Source organism: Phaenicophaeus curvirostris, chromosome 1 (genome assembly GCF_032191515.1).
Source record: "Phaenicophaeus curvirostris isolate KB17595 chromosome 1, BPBGC_Pcur_1.0, whole genome shotgun sequence".
Lineage (NCBI taxonomy): Eukaryota > Metazoa > Chordata > Aves > Cuculiformes > Cuculidae > Phaenicophaeus > Phaenicophaeus curvirostris.
The window spans coordinates 26,889,787-26,915,943 of NC_091392.1; the positions used below are offsets into that span (position 1 = coordinate 26,889,787).

The following is a 26,157-nucleotide window of genomic DNA, read 5'->3' on the forward strand; positions in this document are numbered from 1 at the left end:
TGAAAAAAAAAATATTTGCTTAAATCAGTTGAAACAATCTACTCTATCTATGTTTGAGATAACTGATTTTAAAATCTGACTTTAAAATAGTGGCACTGTGTATAAATCTTTGTTTCATAGGCTGCACAGGCCTTAGTAGGTCTACTGCAATGCTATGAATTGACTACACTCTGTTCAGCTTGTTTTTAGGAAACAGAGTTTTAAAGTTTTGGTTTTTTTTCCCAAAAAGACTGTTGCTGCAGATGTATTAAAATAATTTGCATTTTGATCAAACTTAATCATTAGAGGAATAGCACATCATTAACACAATTCCACTAAGGAATGAATTTGCCCTCTTAATGATGAACTTTTTTACTGCTGGAGACCCGTGCTAGCACAGCTTCCAGTGCCTCCGTTGGTGTAGCTCCACCTGTAAGACAACTCGCCTACACTTGCTCATCTGCTGTGCAAATCACCCAATGACTTCAGGAAGCATCATATCAGAAAAAAACCAAACCACTAACAAGACATGAAAATATAATTCAGAAGAGTAGCAGGGAAAGAACAGAAGAAGCAGCTATCCCGAAGTTTCAAAATAAAGATCTTTATTTCAAAATAGTGTTTGAGAATAGCACACCCAGTTGATACAAAAAATGAAAAGCAAGTTACCAGTTTTTCAAATGGGCCAGTTTGCAGAACTATATACTGAAACACTGTACAACTTCACAAGAACTATCATAAAACACAGTTAAGTTCTGATGTGTTAACTTTATTTAAACTGTATTTTCACATTTCTCTCCTTCTAATTCTGCTTGTTTTAATTACACAAGGTGCTTACAAGATTGCCTACAGAGTGAACATTACAAAACAGAATTTAAGAATATAAATATAGAAAGGAACTCCTTAAACTACATACTAATATTCTCTGCTACAAAGATGATACATTTTACAAAAGTGCTAATATCTCTATGACAAACAGTAGCAGTTTACATTTAAATGTCAAACAAATCATACAATTTTTATTTTTTTTCAACTCTCTGTAATACTTTGATACTTCTAATCACTATGAGGGTTAATAAACACTATTTTCATTTTCACAAAGTGGGAAAATAATATGTGTGTGTGTGTACATGTGTGTGAGAAAGAGTCTGCACACACACAAATATACACATGAACAGAGTTCTTCTAATTGTTATTTGTATTTTAACAGTACTGGAAGTAAATGCTTAATAGTAAATACGGTTCCTAGGTTTTCATAATTTCAATAAATCAGAGAAACCTCTTGAGTTTTTTTAAGCAGCAAGAAGGGATTGTGCAAAGCAGACTGAACAAACAAACTTTTACACAGAGAAAGGACTCCCTAGATTGGTATTTTCTTTTTCTTTTAACACTATGTCGTTCTGTGGTAAAAATTACTTTTAGTAACATCCAGTATTTGCTAAAACCTTGATACACAACTGTACAGTTTTCCAAACACAAAATTGGAACTGCTTTGGCAGGGAACAGATGTCAGGACAGGACAAGAGACTGGAAGTCCTCGTTGCTGTCCCAAAAAGCACAATCAGACAAGAAACAGCCATAATTCACCTCATCAAGACCAGGAGTGCAGGAGCAAGGACAATTCATGGTGCTGCCTAGCCCCAGAGAGAATGTCCCCACCACCATAGTGTCCACCATAGACCTACAACGGGCGAAGCACTGTCTAGACTTTTTCCAAGGTGCATCTAGTCCCAGTGCTCACTGTGATGCCCCCCGTTTCCCTAGAGGCATTATGCCTTACAAAGGCAAAATGCCTCCAGGCACTGCCACTCAACCAAGGCACCTCTTCCCCCTTCCACTATGGTTCAGACTTTAAGGAGTCATAATTGAGCCCCATGGGCCTGATTCTGAGCTCAGGGAATTTATCAATTTAACTATACAATTCCTTATTAGCCTGCCTATTACCATAATATCTTTGTGCTCCCTAGCTGGAGCTAAACCAATGGAAAATTCTGACATTAATGGAAATGCACTTAATTTATGCAACACTGATCTGAATCTGGCCCAACATATGAAAAAAAAATTAAAACAAAAGAAAACATGGTAAGAATCAAATCTTGTACTAACTATCAAAAAAATAGATAAGAAACCCTCTGAGTAAATCTGCATTGCATGAGAATACACCACAACATTGCAGATGTTAAGGAAAAAGTAACACCTCCTAGCTCCCTAGAATAGTTGAGGATTCAGCTATGTTACCTTCAGTGATAACTTGCAGTAGTAGGCACTACTAGTCAGTGTTCACAGGGGGAAGCTTTGGTTAATATCAGACCATTTGTTGATTTAGCTTCACACTCCTGTGATCTTTAGCTTGTCACATTTACATAAATTGAATTCACTAAAGCGGAAAGAGACATTTATAGTCAATTCACTCAATAGAAATATGCTATTGGCTATTGATGACTCTTGTAACAAGGCCTAACTTCATGAGATCCAACAATCTACAAATGGGAAATCTGGAGTGTACGTAAGGAAGTTTAAGTATGTGAAATCAACATGTGTAGGTAGTTTACGGAGAAAAGTTAATGAGCTATAGACATGGAGGGGAGGAACTCAAAGATGGTAAAGAAAATGGGTACCATCAGCCCCTAAATCTGAGAATGCTTTAAACTTTTTTATGTGTTGGACTAAATTCATTTCACAATTACAATGACAGAGAGCGACTTCTCAGCAAACCTTAGTGGCTTAACAGGGAGAAAGCTGTCGACCAGATCCTAACTGTACTTTTCAAACATTTTAAATCATAGTCCTTTTATAGTTAAAGGATATGATACATTTTTTAAATGTCCTTATTCACATAGTTATTTAAAAATAACACTTAAAACACATCCAAGAACAAACATTTTTGCACTCGTTTTTTGCATTCAATGACAGAATTCCTTGAGGAAGTTAATTTTAATTTGGTCTTTATATCCTCTTTAAATTCTGCCATCCTCTTTGGATATTTCTCACATGGTGAGGAAATAAATACTGTTAGATGGTACTGGCTGTAAAGCCACAAATGGTGACAGTGACACTAACGTACAGGTCCAGATTCTTGACTTAACTTCTGGTAATTCCCTTTTCATAGTCAAATTTTGATGATTTGTTAGTCTGTTTGTTAGTTGGTTAGTCTTAACGATATATGTAATGTCTACACAGATTTTTCAAAGTCTCTTTCAAAAATATGGCACTTCAAGTAATATTAGTACTGAAATAAAATGTAAGTTCTCTATTCTGCCTTGATTGATAACAACAAAATCCTGGTACTGCAGAACATGGCAAAACTTTAAATGACTTCAGTTTGCCAGATTTTCCCATTGTATCAATATTGACACTGGAAAATAACAGGAATCTCTCTCAAACCAATGATCTATTTAAAGAAATAACAAAAATTAAAACAAAAGAAATACTTATAAACAAAAGAAATACTGCTCATGTGGCCCCTGTAGCAAAACCAACAGTACACTCCCAATGCTGACTTCGTATTAAGTCTAAAATAATAGACCGAAGTTGCTTTAAATGCAAAGAGACTGAAATAAAGACATTTTGCTTTTCAGAATGCCTGTAAAGGTATGTTATGCATGGAGGCATTTGAGTGTTTAAACATTAAACTATGTAAAGGCAAACGCTTAAGGCTTTGCCCTATAGACTTTACTCTGACCAAAACCTGTCACTCAATTCAGATGGCAGTTTTGCCTTCATACAGCCTGCAGTTATCAGGCCTATAATTCGGTTTCAACAGAGACTTCCATTTGCAAAGCCAGAAGGAAGACGGAATGTAGCTTGAGTTTCACATATAAAACTATACATTTTGTGTTAGAATACAGAGGATTGCTTTCTAAAAAAATGTTTATACATAGAGAAGTAACAGTGCAATACCAGCTGGTTGTGTGAAAATCTTACCTTGTCTTTCTTCAAATGTATTTTAAGAAAAGCTCTCCAGTTTTATAGAGAATAAAATAAAAAGGGATAAATATTTCATGACGGGAAGCAGATCCCACAGCATTCCATGCAGATCTCCAAGCAATCTGAAGATTCACAACATGCGTCCATTATGCCACAGTCCATATCACATGGGCAGTTACAGTCCTCTCCCATCTCGTCCCCACAGCAACAGCAGCAGGCCTCCGATGTGCAGATGCCACAGGATGCTTGTCCCAGAACAATGTTACAGAGTGTGATAAATTCACAGAACAAGCAAGCTAGGATGCAGTGAACACAGCAATCTTCATACGTACCAGGTCAGTCAGATGGCATGGTATGAACAAACAAAACAAACCAAAAAAGAAAAAAAACAGAAAGAAAAAAGAAGAAATCATTATGTTATTCTAAATCCAGATACATGATCATGTCAGATAAGTAGCTGAAAGACAGCGATCCAGAATAGACATAAACTGGCATCACAAAGAACACATTTCCCATCTTCAAGGTCACTTTTGCAGCCTGATTTGTATCCAATTCAGTACTGGTTTTGACGCAAGTTTCCCTTCCTCATTATACAAATCCTAAGTACTAAACATCCACTTAGATCCATTTCTCCAGTAATATATTTTGTAAAGCATACATATCTTTTATCTCCTTCCAGCAGACCCACAAAGTGATTTAAAAAAAAAAAAAAAAAGAACAGCTTATGAAGGAAACTATTTCCAGCTTTTCCTAGTGCATTTTGCCTTCGGAATCTGTTTTGTTGGCTTACTAGTTATGAAGAAGGGAGTTGCCACAACATTTTTGCTTTCTTTTTAGTTTTATGCTCACCTTAAAACTAGCATAAAAGCACGTTATATGTATTTCTGTACCTTCAACAATATACAAAACATTCAGTCAAAACATGTTTTTCTGTTGCTTTTCTACACAAATCACCTGCCAATCTTTTTAATGTACTACTTCAATCTTCCAACAGAGTTCATACCTACACTTAACACCAATATCCATCTCTTGTAAGTATTACTAAATTACATGAAATACTTGAAGTGCTGAACAAACTGTCGGCAAAAAATATGGCACCCAAAGAGTAAATATATGGAATAATTTCAAACAATTAATACATCCATGAGACACAACAGGAAACACAACGACTGGAACTAAACATAAACATACATAGAATTATAAGGTTGGAAAAGACACCCAGGACCATCAAGTCCAACTATTCCTACCAACCGCTAAACCATGTCCCTAAGCACCTCGTCGACTCATCTTTTAAATATCTCTGGGGATGGTGACTCAACCACTTCCCTGGGCAGCCTGTTCCAGTGCCCAAGGACCCTTTCTGTGAAAAATTTTTTCCTGATGTCCAGTCTGAACCTTCCCTGGTGGAGCTTGAGGCCACTGTGCCTTGTCCTGTCCCCTGTCACTTGAGAGAAGAGGCCAGCACCCTCCTCTCTACAACCTCCTTTCAGGTAGTTGTAGAGAGCAATAAGGTCTCCCCTCAGCCTCCTCTTCTCCAGGCTAAACAACCCCAGTTCCCTCAGCTGCTCCTCATAAGACCTGTTCTCCAGCCCTTGCACCAGCGGTGCTGCTCTTCTCTGGACTCGCTCCAGAGCCTCAACATCCTTCTTGTAGTGAGGGGCCCAGAACTGAACACAGTATTCGAGGAGCGGTCTCACCAGTGCCAAGTACACAGGGAGAACAACCTCCCTGGACCTGCTGGTCACGCCGTTTCTGATACAAGCCAAGATGCCATTGGCCTTCTTGGCCACCTGGGCACACTGGTGGCTCATGTTCAGTCGCTGTCAACCAACACCCCCAGGTCCCTCTCCTCCAGGCAGCTTTTTAGCCACTCTTCTCCTAGTCTGTAGCACTGCACAGGGTTGTTGTGCCCCAAGTGCAGGACCCGGCATTTGGCCTTGTTAAACCTCATGCCTTTGGACTCAGCCCAGCGGTCCAGCCTGTTCAGATCCCTTTGCAGAGCCTCCCTACCCTCCAGCAGATCGACACTTCCACCCAGCTTAGTGTCGTCCGCAAACTTGCTAAGGGTGCACTCAATGCCTTCATCCAGGTTATTGATAAAGATGCTGAACAGGGCTGGACCCAGCACTGAGCCCTGGGGACACCACTTGTAACTGGCCTCCAGCTGGAGTTAACTCCATTTACCACCACCCTTTGGGCCTGGCCATCCAACCAGTTTTCCACCCAGGAGAGTGTGCGCCTGTCCAGGCTGCCAGTTTCCTAAGCACCAATGAAAAGGAGACTGCAGAACTGGGATAGTCTCAGGTGTTTTCATTCTCCTCCCACAGTAAGCCCATAATATTAGGTCTCACCATGTACAGATGCTATGCTCTTACAGTGCACAGGCTGGAGATTCTTATAGGGCAAAGGCTGCAACTACTTGCAACTGTAATACAATACCAGGCCTCCTACACACATTTATAATGCCAAAAATATTGCATAACTGTGGCAGCTATCTTGACTGATTTGAAGCACCTCTAACACTGAAGAAACTTTCACTGCAGGGTAATACAGAGACAACTTTACACAAGCAAGCACAAACACTAACAGCAATGTAGCAACACAGGCTCAGACTTGCAAAATATACCCCAAGAGGCAAAGTAACTATCTGAGCTTTCAGCTTGCACTAAACACACTGCTGAGGACTGATTTCTCCTCCTTACTAAATTACTTAGATCCAAACCTAGCTTGGGAATACCTTTACTGCAATGCGGTCACAGTTGTAATATAAATAATGAACTTATGCCCCAAACTAAAAATGGAAATATCAGAAAAAGCAAGAAGGAAAAGAAAAAACCTTAAAACCCCTACTACTGTGCAGGAAGTAATACTGAGAGAAAAGCACAGGTGAGATTGAGCTGTTTCTAAAGGACATTGTTGCTTGCACCAAAAGGCTGCTTCTCCTGAAGAAACACTGTCACTAAATAAATGACCTTCATAGAAAACCCAGAAGATATGTGAAATAAAGCTAGGGAGTATCAGTTCACTGAAGAGGACCAAAGACAGACCGATAGTGATTAATTAGCTGGTTGTCATGGAGATGGTGTTAAATTTGTTCAGGTACAATCTCCTTTCAGATTTTCTTTTAATATGAAGGAAAAAGATAAAGAAGCCAGGAGCTGTATTTAAGAAACCTTCATATTTGAGGAACTGAGGTTTTTACTATTATCCATCTTTAGAACACAACTGAAGGAAGCTACCATCACAACAAATTTTGGTCTACAAATGTCTTTTTCAACAAAACACAATCATAAAACTTTATGTCTATCAGTATTCAAAATAAGATGCTTAAACAAATCTTGTCTGCTTCATGCAGGGATATGTAAAATTGCAGAGAGAGAAATAAACATTCACAGAAATTGTATTTATTTATTGATGGGCAAGAGACAGAGTTCATCAGTTAAACAAAAGGGACTGTTTTCAGAAAGCACCTTCTGGACCACAAAAGAACTATTCCCTCCTAATCTAAAAAAACCCTACACCAATACTTATTAGGTGGTGCCTAATTTAAATAACGTATTTCAAAGATAAAAGCCATCAAAAATGGTCCATGACACAGAAAGAGAATTTTGGCCATTAGTGTTATGTCTGTGGAGGGTCTTTCTTCCCATTTCTTCTTCACTGACTGAACCACTAAAAGGATTTATTTACCTACTGTTTATTTTTATTTCCTTCTCCCTGGACTGCAGAACTAATTTTCCATTAAGAAAATCTTTACATAAGAATTTTATTTAACCTACATAATTACTTAACATAGAGATACCCTTTACTATTCTCTCCATTCTTGCAATGACTCATTTGTACAATGAACATAAACTTTGATCCACATTTCAAGGACAAACCTGAAATAAGTATGCATTTATATTCTTCATGTTATTGACTCTTAATAGCTATCCAGGTAGCAATTATGTAACACATGGCAAAGCATGCTTGTACCTAGCCCTACCTAACTTGCTGAATTCAGAATCATGACTGTAAAAGTCTGTAATACTTCTGGATAAAATGAGCGGAAGAATAATTTCTTCTATGTATGACTTCTACTTTGTAGCTTCTTAGCTACAGGAGTAATTATAAGGAAAAGATACAGTCACAGTGTTTTTTTTCTAATAATAAAAAATCTACATGCTACACAAAACTCACATGTGCTTCTCTAGTACTCATATTCCTACAGCAATCTGTTAGTTCCACAGAAAATAATTTATAGCTAAAACCCACTTTCTTTGGTTGCTGTTGCAGGGCATCATATCAGTGGAATCCAGCCAACAAGAAAATGCTATATAAAACTCACTCTAAAAGAGATGACCTCATGTTTTTCATTATCATGTTGGAGACGACTAAAATATATTTCACTGCTTGCATAAGACTCTCTAATAATACTTTCCTGCTTCCAAGACCAAAGATACTATTTCAAATTAAAGATAATCTTAAATTTCAAAACTACTTTAACATTTTAAGAATAAAGACTGTACTTAACTTCCACTCTTCTACCTTACTACATCAAATTCCTAATAGTTTTTGCAGATAGCTAATTAGTGGAACACATTAATTCAACAAGAACTAAACTTGATTCATATCTTTGGGAAGAATTTGAAAAACCAAAAATGTACATTTTATGATCCTAATGCCTGACATGTTTTCAGGAAACTTTGAATATATTTTAGTTTTTACTGATAAAGGCATGAAATAGCAGTTACCAGTTATGACATTGTATTACTGTAAAGAGAGGCTAGCATAAAATGATCCATTTCTTAACTTTATTTTATTATTGTTTGAGAATTAGAGGTTTTCCCATTCTTCTCAACCCATCAGATATACTAATGCAACTAAGAATTAGGGGGTTGCCTTTACCAAGGACCAAATTTAGTCTGCCTTGACATTCATGATGCTGCTTTGTTGATAACAGTTAACTGCCAAGTTTCTTGAGGTTTAAGTATTGATTAAATACTTCCACGGAGAAAGAAGAAATTAGTCTGTGTTTCACTGTGTAAAACCATCATAAATGAAGATAAGTTTTTCCTTAGGACTTACATACTACAACACATCAGTCTCAAATTTCCACTGCGTTTCAAATATTCTTTCACGCTTTTCCCTAATTACTGTAAAAATGCTGCAGAACAGATCGGCACTATCCAAAATAGAGGATGTGGGGTGTTAAACACTGTACAGAGATATACTTTATTAAAAAAACCACCGGAACAACAAAACAAAACAGTACATCTACCCTAGTTTCCTTATCAAATGCATTTCTGATTTCATCAGGATTTAGCATTGCATTGTTGACTGACCCAATCTCCCAAAAGCTATGCTGAATGTCATAAATTATTATAAGCTTGGTCTGTATGCTGTGATAGAGTATTTTATTAGACCAACTCACAGTTGGGGAAAAAGATAAGTTTTCAGACATTCAAGCTGATCTTCAATTATCCTTTCATTTTGCCTGGGATGAAAAGTTAGACCTGAAGTTAAAAGGGACATTCCATGCAGCATTTTTAAATACCACTGTAAGTAAAGCTCCTTCCTTAATCCTTTGGCACATCCCCAAAAGTTACAGATTTGCTAGGGAACTTATCAAAACTGTTAAACAATGCCAAGGCAAATAGATAACAAACCACTCCACGTTTTTGCTGCTTCTGTCGTACAAAATCACACAGAATCACAGAATCATATCCAGCTATTTTGTGCTGGATACCAGCAGAAACCAAACAGTGTGTATACAGTCCCTGTAACATCTACTTTAACTGGGTTATGCTACCTCAGACAATATCCAGACATGAAAGAGCCAAAAGTTCCCTAAAACAGTTTATGCAGTTAGTCACAACCCAGAGGGCTCCACTCTGCACCTTATCCCAAGTGAAACAATATGTTTATTTAAGAAAAAGAAATAATATGAGCAATAAAATTACCTTTTTTGGTACATGTCTTAAAACATTTGCATGTGCACACTACCTTTTTATTTCTAAAATATTTGCATATAGATACTACCCTGATATTTAATTCCTTTTAAATACTGAAATATATCTTTCTTTCACTTCAGTGTCCCTTTTATAGCCTCCTCTTCATTCTTATGAAAAGATGCTGCTCTTTCTTTTTCTTTTAAAAGAACTATTGACCGTCAAAACTGTACAAGGGATACAGAAGTTAAACTGAACAATGTACAGAGAAACACATGCGCAGGCTGATCTGTGCTGCTTTTGTAATGTGTGACACTAACCTGTCACAGACTGACCCAATGAGCTTTCATATCAAGCAGGCAGGTCGCATATGATAAAAGGTTTTCATGTCTGCAATGGTAAATAAGCTCACTTACAGGATAGCGACCTTGGTCAGCTTCTTACTAACTATATTCACTGAGTTCAGACAGCTCAAAACAAATCCCCAGGCACTCTGCTGTCTCACAGCGAGAATCAAAAAGGGCAAAACCACAATCAAAGTGGCAGCTGAGGTCCTCAGCGGGAGTTTACTCCGGGCCCCGCAGAGCCCTGAACAGAAGCCCCAGCAGGTGCTACAAGCATCCCGCCAGCCGGCAGCACAGGGCCAGCAGCAGCAAGAATGAACACGTGGTGCTGACAGCAGAGACAGCCCACAGCCTGAGCGGCACAGCGAGCGCAGAGAAACCACCCAAGCACAAGTTTTTAAAAGGCGTCCATTACATAGAGGTGGGGTGTAAACCTAATGAGCAGCAGCACGTACACCATCCCACCACCATTCCTGCAACGTACAGGGCTGGTGTGCAGTCTCTGCTACCCATCCCCTTCCTGGAAAATACTCAAGGAAAAATATGAAATGCAGAAACAGCCAACTGACCTGTCACAATGAACATAGCTACCCCTAGCTAACAGAGCTACGTTTATTTAGGTAGGGGAAATACGATGACAAATCATAATGTATGTGACATTTCAGCATTTTATAATAGCAAGTGATTGTCTCTAATGATCAAGAAAATAAAAATGTTGCCTGAACAGGCAAATTGCACCGCAAAACACACTGAAACTTTCATGAAAACTTATACTCTAAACTTTCAATACAAACGTAACCTCATGAGTAAAATTCTCCAGTTCAAACATACACATATATTAAGAAATGTGCCAACAAACATAGTTATACTAAGAGAGGTGTCAATTTACAATATCTAACGCTTTCTTAGAATATGAGGCCTTCACTGCTATTGCTCATATCTGCAAATACCGATACTGGTTAGATGCACCTAACATTTACATGTTTTGTCACAGGAGTAAGTGGAAAATTAGGCCTGAAGCAAAAAAAAGCTTTTGGTCTAGCACAAAACATGTAAATCACCTCCCAAGACTAGTGGACAAACAAAAAATATAAACCATGCTTAAAACACGCCACTCTTAAAACTGCCTTCTTAAAAATCAGGTTTGACCACATGATCATGTTACTTGCCCACTGCCTGACGGACAACTGCATTCTGATACAGTCTTGACTAACAAAAAAACCTCTGCTTAGCTCTTCACATTAGACACGAATCTACTTTGAATCAATTTCTAAAAGATAACAATAGAAATTTTGGGCCAAGTAGAGAGACTTCCAAGATACTAACTTAGTAGTCAGTCGGACCAATTTCAGAAGAGTATGCATCTTTAAAAAAAAAAAAAAAAAGAAGAGAGAGAGATAGCCAGCAGATATTTCTGCAACGTTATACTGTTCATCATAAGTTCATCACATAATGCACATTCATCCTGAATTTCAGTAAATAATACCAATTTAATGACAGAACTAAAAATAAAAGAAAACTCACTGCCGCCTTTGTGGCACTCAAGAGGAAAAAAAAATTTAAAAACCTATTCAAAGACATAAGCCCAAAAGGAAAGGAAAGTTGACTGAAAACTATTTCTCAGTTTATAAAAGTTATATAAACCAAAGTAAGATCCTCCTACTTCACAAAGAGGCCTGCTACCCAGCTAAGAGAACTACTTGCTACTTTTAATGTGTGTGCACCTAGTCGTTCTTAAGATCATGGCTTAAGACACGGCTATTTAGTGGACTTGCTTTGTCCCAGTTAAGCTATCAGTATCACTTGGGATACTCTAAGAAGTTAATGCAGTCAGCAGTGGGAGTTCAATAGTGCCCACCAACCCCATGCTTGAATTCAACATCTAGAACACACAAAGCTGAATTATACTAAAAAGAAGGGGAAGAAAAGTCTCATTCAAACACAGCCTGAAATATTGAATTTTAAACATCGGATTTTATGAAAACCCACACATTTGGCAAGATTGTTCACTGAATCTCTAGGCTCAGTAGCACAAGACACATCATCAAGAAAGTTGAGGAGGGTTGCTTCAGGCCCTGACCCTGGAAAAGCACGAGTGGTAACTTAAATCTGGTGGCAAGTCTACATTGCCTATTCTTCCACAGAGTTTCAACCCCATGCTGTAGATTCTCTTTACCTACTTCACTCCTGCATCTGGCCTTATTACACTTCCTAAGACCTATCTTGAAAAAAATCCATGGGAAGAAGATGCCTTATAGTGCCTCTTGGTTTAGAGAGCATGGGAAGGAATAAATTGATGATCTCACCGTACACACGGGAGGCAGGCTCATGATCTGCTAACCACAGTTTAACAATCTCCCTTCTCCAGATGAACACAGCCTTTTGAGGATGCTCTCAGCCTTCTAAGTATGTGAAGTACCAACCTAAGCTCAAATTATCACAAGTTACTGGAGTTGTCGGAACTACCCTGACAAACATAGTAACTATGAGGTCACAGCAACCTGACCAGAAGTGAGAGCACCATTTCAAAACTTAATTAAAACGTGTATTCCCTCTCTTCATCAAATAATTGCTTTGATTAAAAAAATATGTAACATCAAGCTTCATAAGGTTTTGGTAGGAAAGCTTGGTTTGTTTTTTACAAGATAATTAGTGTCTATTTCATTTGCCCCCTCCAGTCTCTTAATTAAATTCCTCTTTCATCTGTCCCACTGCCCAGTTTCTTCTTCCCTTTCCTCCTCCAACTCTGCATAGGCCATTACTACTTCCCTTCCACTACTCTGAAACACATACATAAGTGTTCAGTTTCCCGTTTTCCATAGTTTCCTAGTGTCTAGATTTACTGTTCAGCAGCCTCACTGCTGTCTTCTTTAGACCTCCTCCCTTCTTCAAGTTGCTTTAGACAGGTATCACTGCTTCTAAACACAGCAGCAAGACTGCCACCTTCTTACTCATTTACTATTGCTTTTCCAGGTTTCCAAGGTGTTTCTCTGCACTACACATAACAGAGTTTTGGAAGAACTGCAACACCTCTGACATAAATAATTTAAAATATTATTAAAATTTCTTTGAATTCAAAAAATCTTTTATTCCCAACATGCACTGAAGCCTATCTAGTCTCTTTGAAAAATCTTTACAACTGAAACAGTATTTAAAACCTGCTTTTTAAGAGAGACAGACCATTTCATAATTCCTTTGTTTTTTTTGTAGTGTAAGTTATGGAGCTGAGTAAGATTTCTTCAGGGACAATATGGATTAATAACATGAGGGGGAAGAGAAGAGCTAGCTAGTGCATTCACACCTTCCTAAGCTCCACTGGATGTGAAAGTGTTTCTAAACAGCATATTCCACAATGCTGACATGGCTCCATAGGCGACAGGCTCATTTAAAAAGGCAGATTTTAAAGCTTTTACACTACTGCTACCAAAATTGAGGTTACATTTTAAGAACTTCCAATGCAATGTCAGCTTCAAAAGCTCACAAGATGTGATCTATGGCATAAGTGGAATTTGCAGCTGGAACAATTAATATATGTGTGGTTAACTATGGTGGGGGCATTTTGGTGCAGTATGGAGCTGAGTGGCTTTACAGCTTCCATTAGGGCTGCCTAGCATTTTGGAGACAAGCAGTAGCAGTGCTGACCTTCTTCATGGGAAGGCATGATATCATAGATAAAATAACCATAGGCTTCATTTAGCTTTTTGGTATATGTTCTGAAGTCTGAAGTACATGATGCAGCATGCCGCATTTGCTAACTTTTTAAATAAGCATAAGCCCAAACAGGCAGCTATGCAGGACATGTGGCAAATCTGGGTGTTTCTTGATTCCATCCTGCTTCAAGCACTACCAGGTTTTCTGTTCTGTCAATAGCTAATGATGTTCTAGAGCAAAATAACTACAAGACTTGGCCTTACTTTGCATTACAAATATGTGTGGTGCTCCAGAAATATTCATAACTTGTCTTTTAAGAAGAAAAAAAAGAAATGCAGCTTTTGTGAGGGAATAAGAAAAAGTGAAAAATATTTTCTCTTTTCTACAGTCTAAACTAAGCTTGATGGATAGAATTTTCACTTTTCTTCCTTTTTAGGACATACTCTATTTATTTTTTCTTGCCATTTTGTTTCACTTAAACCCAGTTATTGTCCTGAATGGCAACAGAGTAGAGCACTCAAGGCAGAACACAAGACAGATTAAATAAAAGTACATGGCATGTATTTTCTGGTTTGTTGGGTTTTTAAGGAATAGCAAAGTTAAAGATAATTAGATTATCTGAAAGTGTTCAAGTTTACCTCTTTTTCTTTCTGCTCATATTATCTAGACACTACAGTAAATTGAAGTAGCTTAGTTAACTTGGGTGACTGATTATTCAATACTCACAGTGCAAAAATTAATACAATTTGTCTCTTTCTGCATAACACTACGGAGGAAAACTGTATGCAACCTATATTATTTTACTGCATATGTGCACAAACGCCCACCCACCAGCTCTTTATCAGTAATCAATGGTTGCCATTAAATAATTGTATAAGGACATAAACAGGGCAGGGATGATCTCTTTAGAAAGCCGTAATTTCTTTTTCAGAGGCTGAATTTTCCTAAATTCAGAGGCCTGTACTTTGTACCAGTCGTGAACAGATCTAGGTCTCCTGACTTACAGTTTTTTGATATATATAAAAAATGTTCGGTTGGAGGATGAACTGGATTGCACATAATAGAAAGAGATAAGGGGAATATAGCAAGTATGAAGTTGTGATTTTGGAAAGAAACTTTAGAGGACTGAAAGTGCAACAAGAAAAATAACAGTAGGTTCTTGAAGATAAATAAGATAATAAACCACAGCAAGGAGGACCAGTCCATGGTACAGTCCAAGTGAAGCTGTTCATGATATTACTACACAGATTCACTCACTAGGTTTGATTGAAGTAGTTGAAGTCAAAAGTCACTCCACTGACATGAGTAGGCTTCATTCAGGCCACTACATGCAGTCCTTCTGATCCCTCTTCCTTTCATCTAGGATTCATTCTCAGAATCCTCCTCATTTCACTGAACAGTACTGTTTCCCATTTCTTTAAGAATCTGAGTCTGTATCCACCCCTGAGTTTTATTATCTAGTCACATCCTTGCCAGCCTCAAGCCTATAAAATTTATTGAGGCTCTGCACCCCTCTTAAAACAGGCAAGAGCAAAGCCCATCAAGTATATAAGCACTAATGGGAAGGTGGTGGATTGAGCAAAGGCTCAGGAACTCTGGGACCATTAGAGTAATAGCAAGCAGTGAAAACATACACAAACAGCTAAAACATAAGGGAAAATATTTACTTTTGCTTACTTAAGCTGTGCATAGAGAGTATGTTTTTATATAGAAGCTTTTTCATGCAAATCATTTACAGCTCAAATATATCATAAGGCATGTTGAACACTGAAGTAAACGTCCAAATTCTATCATCTAGTGTTCAGATCTCATTGCCAGTCAGCATATCTGCTAACAACATTTTCAAAAGCAACCTCTACCTTCATGGAACCTGCCATTACTGTATTTTAATACTCACTATGGTTTAAATTAGCACTTCAACATTTTTTTCTGCTCTGTATGTAACAAAGTTTACATGAGTTTCTATCAGTTCAGGACACCAACTAAAGAGACTAAAATATTATCAGACCACGTTGCCCAAATGTTTGAAAGCAAGAAATCTCCCATTGCTTCAATTTCCTTCAAACACTTAATATTTTCCTTTGGGGAAGTAACTTGTGTTTTATCATAATGATTTCTATTTGCTTCTGAAGTATGAGTCATGCTCTTCAATTATTTTCAGTTGATTGTGTAATTATTAAGGAGAATGGGGTTTGGCTAGTCTTTATTCAGTTTGGGTTTTTTTAATAAGAATTTCTGCTTACCTTCAGGTGAAGTACCTGGCTTCTGAGAAAACACAGAGCTTATTTTACTCTTCTTGCTGCTGTTGCTGTTGACAGACAAGGTAGACTGAATTTTCCTGTGCATTTTTTCTGAAACAGGAGATGAAAGTTTTCTGTTGTCTGCAGACACATGCTTGACCCCACTGTGAATTCCACTTCCATTACTCAGACCCACATGGCCATTTTGGATTTTGCCACTTTCTTCCTCACCCCCTTCCAGTGCTGAGGTATTTGGCTGAGGCAAACGTTGAGGTTGTGCTTAAAATGAAAGAAAAAAAGGGTTAATTTAAATTCCAATTTAAATTTAAATTGTTAATTTAAATTGATAACGGAACACTTTAGGCTAGACTGGGAAGGGAACTTTCATTGCTCATATTGATCGAAGAATAGACTGAAAAGATAATATTCCCCAATCAAAAAAAGAAAGCAAAACATATCTTTAGATGAAAAATAATTATTAGGTATTCAGAAAGACCCTTATGTCTGGCCTAGATTCCCTCTTTGGCACTGGCATGCAAAGGTTCACAATGGTTTGTGAATTAGACGTAGAGAATAATGTAAGTAATTTGAAGAAGGAAAACATCAGGAATGGGAGAAAAAGTAGCAAAATCTAGGTAAACTTGGGTCAAGGGAGTGAGATATGAAGGTATGGGAGGGGAAATACAGACTACAGTAACAGGAGTGAAGCTGCAGGCTCGCCAACCTTCAGAAAATAACTTGAGTGACAAGGAAGGGGGCCCCCTAACAACGAGCCACCACAGACCAGTCTGTCAGAGAAGAACAGGAGTATCCAGGTAACTAACAACAGTTTAAAAGTTTTAAATTCATAAAGACTGCAGACTGCAGGGAAGAACAAAACCAATCCAAATCTGGTTTTATGGAGGAGGGGTTCCAGTTATAGAATCACAGAATCACCAGGTTGGAAGAGATCCACCGGATCATCGAGTCCAACCATTCCTATCAAACACTAAACCATGCCCCTCAGCACCTCGTCCACCCGTGCCTTAAACACCTCCAGGGAAGGTGACTCAACCACCTCCCTGGGCAGCCTGTTCCAGCGCCCAGGAAGGAGCACGCAATCAAACACCACACAGCTATGGCAAGTCACAGTCCCTTTGTTCATGTTCCTCAATTCAGAACCACAATTTTTAGAAATGGCTCTAATGGGTCAGTTAGAGTTTTGATGGCAACAAACTGAAATGGTCAAAGGAAAAACATACAAAATCTATTATGACAGGAATTTGCAGTGCCCTGGTTAAGACTCCAAGAGTGCATTCCAATAAGAGGGCATGAAACTTGACTATTCTTTATTGTGCTACTGTATCATAAAGGAGAGTATTTTTAATAACATGGAAAATACATTGTCTGTGTATTTAAAATCCATATCTAAAGAAAAGAAAAGATACAGTATTTTTTTATGTAAAGCTTTGTAATAAAAAAACAGTTTTGAATTAAAGGTTCTTAGTTAGAAACAAAATGTAGATTTCATTTGAAAACTAATTATACACATAATAACACAATAAGATTTCATAATCAAAAAGCATCAGCCCAATCACCTTTCCTAATCAAAACACTACTGTATCATGCTTGGACATAAAGTGGTTTTCAGATAGTCCAATCTTCAACTATTTATAAATCTAATGTCAAGGAAAAAGCCCAGATTCTATTGCACAGTCTACTGAAGAGAGATTAGAATGGTGCTAGCAGTAAAGAAAAACAGTGCAGCAGTTCATTCTCTTTTCAGATGATTTCACCGTATAGCTTTGAATACGGATTACACTGTGCCCAAGATAACAATATATTAGATAACAGATAATTAAATATAATATAATTCCTCTAGAAGACACATCTCCACTGATCGCTTCAGGTACAAGTGACCAAACTTGTGGACAAATACTACTGAGACACACAGACCAACAATCTCTATCTAAAAAGACTCTCAGTTCTGAATTTGCCTAACAAACCCTCCGTGTTTCCCTTTTATCAAGAACACTGATACTATTCTCAGATTTTTTCCTCCAACTATCATAAACTTGTCCAGATGAAACTTCAGATAAATCTTAAATTTTAACCCATGGTCATGTTCATGGACATAAAGAGATGCTTTCCACAGTAGTTTAAATATGAACTGGTTCATTTTTTCTTGCCATTTCATTTTTTCAGTTATGTTAACTAAGATTTTAAGATAATCTCGACTACTCATATCTATCTAGGTCAGAGTAACCCTGACTGAACCTACTATACAAAAGTGACAATTTTGTGTTGCAGGAAAGGAAGGGCTGGGGGAACATTTATGCTTTAGCCTCCCCAAAGATGCTGCAGGGAAGATAAAGATCATTCCATTCCATTACCAGCGATAACTGCTTATGAACCTGTAAGCCAACAGAGCAGGAACACAACGCTACCTGACACCTGAACAACTGTTGCCCAAAACATTTTCAAAAGCAATACAGCAACTGCTTCCCCTTTCCATTTTGCATTACAGTTTACAAACCCTATGAATAAGAGCATAGGCAAGGCAATTTCTACAGTCTGGAATTCTATTTGTAGCATATATTCTGCTAAGATTTCCACACTGTCATAAAAGACCCCAAATAAGTTAAGGAGTGCTCTCCAAGCTGAAACAGTAGTCTTTATAAGCATACTACCAGGAACCCTTTGTGTAGGACATCTTGCCATTTATGTGCAAAACCTTGTTTAAAAACTAACCAAATCCTCCCATTTGAAAAATATTCAATTTAGACTTAACTACAGTTCAAAAATAAAATCTTCATCCAGATCAGGAATTAAAATTTTTACTCTCTGAAGTTTAGAGTTCAGAACCATAGCTCCCCATAGCTTTATTTTCATTATCTCACTCAAATTCAAACTGTACAATTAAGAACAGTTTTTTTCATGTTCCATAGAATGATGTTTCCTCACACTGTGCTGCTGCCTATGATTCCCATCTGCAGTGTGATGCAGTTACACCAATAACCTAGAATTACTGGGGAGGGGTTAACCTTCCTCAGTAAATAAAAGCATGAGATGGTACTAAAAATTCTGTATGACTGGAGAAACAAGTTTCTAAAACTGACAGTTATGACCTTTTCAAAGCCAGCTAAATTGGTGGTGGCAGCTTATAATTGTTTGTATATTTTCAGTGCTTTGCTACAATGCAGAAATTTGACAAATTATCCAAAATTCCATCTTCAAAATTAGGTGTATTTCTGTCAAACTGTAGGTGAATGGGAATTTTTGGAGAATCAACCAGTTGTTTGTGTTTGCTTTTATTATTGTTTTTACTAACTTTTTGGGGGTGGGAGGTGTTTTGGATTTTTTGTTTGCTTTTTTTTTTCTTAATAATCCTGGTCCCAAAGTATTCTCACTTCAGTCTTATAGCATTAACATACAACTTTTTAGCTGACTGGCTTTACAGTATTCACATGTGATACGCAGGTCAAACCAAAATGGAATAAAACCCCAAATGGATTAGTTTCCTCAATTTAAATTTATTTTAACTTTATTGATAATTTTGCACTAGGGAGACTTGAATCTTATGGTTAAATGGTTAAAACACACTTGAAACCAATTAGGAGCCATATGACCGCATTCTAGCATAAAGAACAAAAGCAACTGACAGTTCCAAGATTAAGCCACAACCACTCAGTTTAAAACAGCAATGTTTTTACCTTATTTTTTAAAGGCTGTGTATATCTTAAAAAAAAAAAAAAAAAAAAAAAAAAAAAAGGTGTAATATGGGGAACGACACAATGCTTCTTAAAACACAGTGATACCCAGGGACTCTCACTCTCTCTTTAATGATCCACTGCTCTCATTCAGCTGTCTTTCTTTTTTCAAATCTTTACATATGTGACAGCTCTCAAAAGTAGACCATAGACCATCTGGCATTTTCAGAGGTGTAACTTGTGCAAATTCAGCTCTACTGGGAACACAATGCTATCTTCTGCCTGCGTTATAAAAGATACAATAGAATGTAGAACTTATGAGTTGTTTTGAATTATTCATTTTTTGCCTGTATATTCAAGAAATTTTACAAACTCTGCATTTTGTACTACATAATCACATACGTTAAAGGTACAAAGAAACTTTTTGACACCTCTTTTCTACAGAAAGATGGCATTTTGTTTGATATGTGAACATTCAGCGCCTGTTATATCATTCTAAACAGGCCATGTGCTGCTACAAAAGATCCCATTTTACACTCTATGTATGAGCAAAAATTTTATTCTTGATATCCAGTAACTAATGCAATACACATCAAAATTTCAAATATGAGTTGGATGAACATTCAGCATCTTCAAATCAGGATGGCACTGGTCACTTACTATATGTTAAAGACTTAAAAAAAAAAAATTCCTCACACAACATAGAAATATTGTCATTTCAAACATCCACAATGAATAGTTTAAATGTCTTAAGAAATACTGTGCATTTTAGGTTAATATGTTTTTAATCTTTAGCAAAACCAGTAGATTTAAGTCAATATTTTATACAGTGCTAACACTAGTGGATTTTCAATAAGAATGATAAATATTGGATTAATGATTCAACAGACTGAATCTTTTTTGATAGAAAACTAGCAGATAATGTAGCTAGTAATAACTATACATGAATCTGCTGCCTGTGGAAAAGCAATAAAAAGGCAATATATTGCTATAGCACATAATCTATTAGCGTGTTTCACTGCTTCCTTGTCATTGGTTTCCTTGCAAAGTGGGCCTTGAATACAATAACTTCTGCTGCTATTTAACTGACTTTACATAATAATTTAATTGTGAGGTTACTATCTGGCGAATAAATATTCGAGTACTAAACATTTACTTCAAATCCATCAAAACTGCATATTCTCATTCAGACTGCAAAATCCATAGCACAGTATAAATGAATATGCAGGTGCATATGCATACTGACGATACATTGTTTACAACTTGCAAAATAACAGCTACTCTTAGGAGAAAAGTCCTGATGCATGCATTTGACAGAAAAATGTATGTCAACACAGGGAAACTCTTAACCAAAAGAGGACAGCCTAAGTTATCATTAGGGATTTTAAACAAAACAAAAAAACAAACATACATGGAATACAGGGTCCTCAGAGTCTAAGTGAATAAAAAAAAAAATAAACATCAGAAGGGAGAGAAGAATTGAGACAGCTAATTAATAGCCTAATCACAACAAAAGCAATTCCAAGGCCACTGATACAGATGCCCGTGGTATTTGCTAGGCTGGCCAGTGCCACCAATGGAAAAAAAAACTTTCCAGTTAGCAGCCTGGGTCATCTGACTGCACACCCAGAGAGGCAAGAATGCTGTTTTACTTCATTTATGACATCAGATCAGGCCACAGAAGCAATATTTTTTCAGGTGAACTAGGGAGGAATAAAAATGCATGACTCTTGGGTATAAAAAAATATAACCTTTGGCATTTTCAAATATTGAGAAAATATGAAGTATTATTTCAGTTCAAAATATCCCAGACACTTGTCTGCCTCCCAAAACAGTTGCAACCACAATAAGAGGGATGAACTGTTTTTTGGATATACAGAGGTCCTGCTTGGATCCATTAACGCTGAAAGCTAAGTTCTATATGCTAATTTGAGCTTAGGAAATTGTTTGATCTCAGTGGTAGCTGCACCTACTCACTCTGTGTGGACCACACAAGAGTCCATATGCAAGGGAGGTAAGAATCAGACCTCTGTTTTTTGTCAATACTTCTTCGTAACACAGACCTAGGCTTGAGGGGAATAATAAAGTATATGAAAGGTAGTCGTGGATTGCACAGTAAAAAAAAAGGGAGCTGCCAGGATTCTAGAGTAAAATTAAGGTGATTCCTAATTGCTTCTGGAAAAGATATAAATTACTATGATATAAAAGGAAACATTTCAAACTGACTAGCAAAAAATCCTACCTTTTCAAAAATATTAAAAATCATGTGCATTCACATGCTCAGTAAACATAAAATTTCAGTGAAACTGGGAGAACTCAAATCTCCATCTCTCTCCCTCCCCACTTTTCTAACTAAAATCCTGACTAGTCTCTACATAGATGCTAAAACTACATCAATAGTTTTCTCTGCCTAGCTATCTGGAATATTAACATTCAGATTACAAGATGTACCTCTGAGTCAACCTGTGAAGTGGCTTTTGTCAGCAATTATTTTTGAATATTTTCTAGGACATAAATAGCACATACTGCAGCTTCCATATCACAGAAGGCATACATTAACTAAATAACAAGGTACCATCAAGGTACAATCTATCTTTTAAAATCAATTTTTTACACTGAATTTTTTATACCATGCTGACTTTACAAGGAAAACAAAGTGCCAACTAACAGCATCAACCACTTTTTCTGAATCACTTCTTGCAAGACATGAGGATATCTTCAAAATGAATACAATATATTACTATGAAACAGAATGCCCTTTGTAATGAAAATACTTTAGTAAAATTGCTGGTACAAGTTTTATAGGACCCATACTGAGATCACTTGTTAAAACACGTCTGAGAACATATCCAGGTATAACAGAAATGGAGCTGGCAGGGGACAAAGGGAAAAGACATTTTATCCCATCAGCTCTCAGTTGGGGAAAGGCTGACAAGAATGGCAAACGCATGTGAGCATGTGTGTTTATGGGTTGAGAAGGCAATACAAGTGCACAAGAAGGTGCCAAGAGCACTCTTAAATCTGTGCAAAGACACCTGCAGTGCTTCCAAAGGAAGGCACTGCAGGACCTTACACACCGTTTGAAGGGCTGCAGGAATTGTATAAAGATGTCCTTGACATACCCAGAAAGAAGCAGTTACCACAGGGAAGCATAAAAACTGCTGGTAGTCAGAGGTTTACAAAGTTGACAGGCACTCCCACTGAAAAGTGGAGTGAATTTCTCTATTTACAAATCATTTTTCTGGATCTTTCTTTTCAAAATGAAGAAATGTCTGCTGATTTTTTTAATGACCGCAATAGCAAACTTTTAATTATTGCTGAACTAAGTAAATCCTAAACATTTTTGATTATCTATCTCTTAATAACTATCTCAAAATCCAAATATCCTTTTGTCTTATTATCATTAGATTATCAGCTAATTCACCTTCTTTATCATACATAAATCTTGCAATTACTAGCAATGTTTTTTGTGAGATTGAAAATATTGGGATCGATGATAAATTTTGATGATGAGAATTCTTGCTAGATCATAATATTGTTAGAAATAAAGACGATTCGCATAATGTAATGATTGTTAAGTCACATCTACATGAAGTGACATAGCTCCTACAGCAGTATACAGTTTTTAATTTCTTGAGAACAAGCAGCAGTAGCTTACCACAAAAAATCCAAGCCTCTGCCACTCCTTTCTCCTCACATTCTTCCCCTGTGCCAACGCAGGGTCCCTCCCACGGGAGACAGCTCTCCACAAACTTCTCCAATGTGAGTCCTTCCCACAGACTGCAGTTCTCCATTAACTGTTCCAGCATGGTCCCTTCCATGGGGTGCAGTCCTTCAGGAACAGCTTGCTCCAGTGTGGGTATCCCATGGGGTAACAAGTCCTGTCAGCAAACCTGCTCCAGCATGGACACCTGTCGCTCCACAGATCCACAGGTCTTACCAGGAGCCTGCACCAGCCTGGGCTTCCCATGGGGTCACAGCCTCCTTCAGGCATCCACCTGCTCCTGCTGCAGGGAGACAGCCTGACTCACCATGGTCTTCACCACAGGCTGCAGGGGAACCTCTACTCTGGACCTGGAATACCTCCTTCCCCTCCTTCTTCACTGACCTTGGTACCTGCAGAGTTGTTTTTCACTCCTCTCTGTGACTGCAGTTGCGCAGGTTTTTATTTTCCTCCTTTTAAAATATGTTATGCCAGAAGTGCTACCACCATCACTGATGGGCTTAGCCTTGGCCAGTGATGGGTCTGTCTGGCATTGGCTCTATTGGACACAAGGAAAGCTGCTAGCAGCTTCTCACAGAAACCATCCCTGCAGCTCCCCCCACTACAAAAACCTTGCCATGCAAACCCAACAGATTTAGTAAAAATTAACACAGTCCCCAAAACCTACAGAGGATACAAAAAGGTGTCAACCCAATACAATGCCACCTCACTAAGAACAGAATGCTTTGCTTCTTGAGCTTTAATTTTAAAAGGAAGGATAATTTATTGCTAGACTCAAAAAAAGTAACGCAAGCTGTTGATGTGACACTTACAGCAGTTATGGAATAAGTGCCTATTACAACAAATGGTTATACCAGTGCATATAGATGCACTGGTGTTGTCCCATGGATCTTAAGTCAAATACTTGGAAGAGTTTTACTGCCCCTCACCATTGTGTTACTTGTTCCCAAATCAAATAATAAACATCAAAGAGAAGCTACAAACAACAGGATATCACTTGCTGGGTACTGCCTCAGAAGCAGCCAAGCAGGATGTACTGGACAGGAGAGATAACCTCAGCGATTATCAGCTGTAACCTGGGTGAGTGTATGAACAGGTTCCCTTGGCTCCAGCATCTCCTGCTCCCTTCCTCAAAACCCCAACAACCACTGGCAAACTACACACTTTCACTGCAGGAAAGAATCTGGGGTGGTGAAGCAAACAGCAGTCCTGGCTTCTCAGCCTAGCCCTAGCTATTCACCTTTGAGTGAGAAAATACTCAAAGGTCAGGTTTATTCTCCAGTGGCCATAGATACGTGAATTTTCACATGACAAACTCAGTGTTCAGTTAAACTCATACTAATATACATAAAAACTGGCACTACTTGGTTTTAAAAATAAAGTGAAGGCAAATGCTTGGAATGAGCAATTCTTTAATGCTCACTGCTCCCCTGATTACCAGTCCTCCACTCGGGTAACGTGACAAAATTTCAGAAGACTACAAAATGTGCTTCACTTCAAGCGTAAATCTGCCCCCCTGCTCTCAGTGCTTTCTTCTGTCATTTCTATAGTTGTTAAGTAGTACCCAAGGTTACAATTAACAAAACTAACAAAACTCAGAAATAAAAAATAGAGGAGTAAAACCAGAATGATCGCAACAAAGTGAGAGTAATGTAAAAAGGTAGCAGGAAAACACAGAACACCAGTGCAAAAACAGTATGACATACATTGATAACTGAGATTCTCATCCCTTTGCTGCACTTATTTTCTCTCTGTTTCTTTCTTGTAACCGAGAGCCGATGCTAAGTTTGGCATCAGTTGATTTCAAGCACCAGAAAACCAAAGGAAGAGAGAAAGCACAGCTGCAAGGAAAATGGAACAGGAGAAGCAAATGGGCAGTAACCACAAGGAACAGGCTAAAACTTGGGATTTTACATTATTAAAACAATAGTAGGGCAAAAAACATCAAAAGAAAAAAGAGCAGATAGCAACCACCTAGAAGAAGACAGCACTGGAGGGGAAGGAGGTAGAAAGGGAAAAAATACATAGTGAGCTGAGCCTCTTCAGTCTGTTAGGGCAGAAAAGAGTAAGGAAGAAGAAACAAAAAAAAAATCGTAAGTAAAATCCCACTAGAGCTGAAGTATTTGCTACGAATTTCACAAGAAAGGAATTAAATGATAAATAAGTGGTTAATAAGCACCGAAATAAAATGAAATGAACAAATTGTACTTATACAGTGATCTAGTGCTGAAGCAACAGTTTCCCTTCCGCTCAAAGTCAGAGAGGCTCCTGGAGCCCAGGCCAAAAATCTGCCACATTTAGCAATAGAAGCATGAAGGAAAATGGAAATTCTGTGTCAGAAAGCAGGGCGAGGACTTGAGGTCCACAATAATAACTTTTCATGACCCAGCTTGTCGTTACTACAGATTGGATAGTTAATGAGTGATTTCCAGTAGGAGAAAAAAACGTGGAAATGTAGCCGAGTGTGCAGCAAGTGTCCACCTTTTTCTCAATCCTGAAAAAAAGCCAAGTGTGGGGAGAAAGAGAAGCAACATATATCTGCACAGGCAGTAAACACACTGAGAAAGGTTAGTCTCTGCTACAGATGTCCTTCAGCCACGGGAATTCTGTCATGGGAAGCAGGGTCTAGGAGACGGGCACAGGACTCATGTAATCAATCCACCGGCCTACTAT

General features: G+C 37.8%; 1 protein-coding gene across 4 annotated transcripts in view; it reads right to left on the reverse strand.

The window, feature by feature from the left end:
- Positions 1–567: 567 nt before the first annotated feature.
- Positions 568–26,157, reverse strand: part of MDFIC (MyoD family inhibitor domain containing) — a 53,971-nt gene continuing 28,381 nt past the window's right edge. For 3 of the 4 annotated variants that reach the window (XM_069851086.1, XM_069851067.1, XM_069851076.1), the window contains 2 exons: positions 16,075–16,350; positions 568–4,226 (listed from right to left, as the gene is read on the reverse strand). In XM_069851086.1, the coding sequence (XP_069707187.1) occupies positions 3,979–4,226; positions 16,075–16,350 (524 nt within the window). In that variant the 3' untranslated portion in view covers positions 568–3,978. The remainder of the gene's footprint in view (positions 4,227–16,074; positions 16,351–26,157) is intronic. The other variant, XR_011336902.1, reaches the window with a different exon arrangement.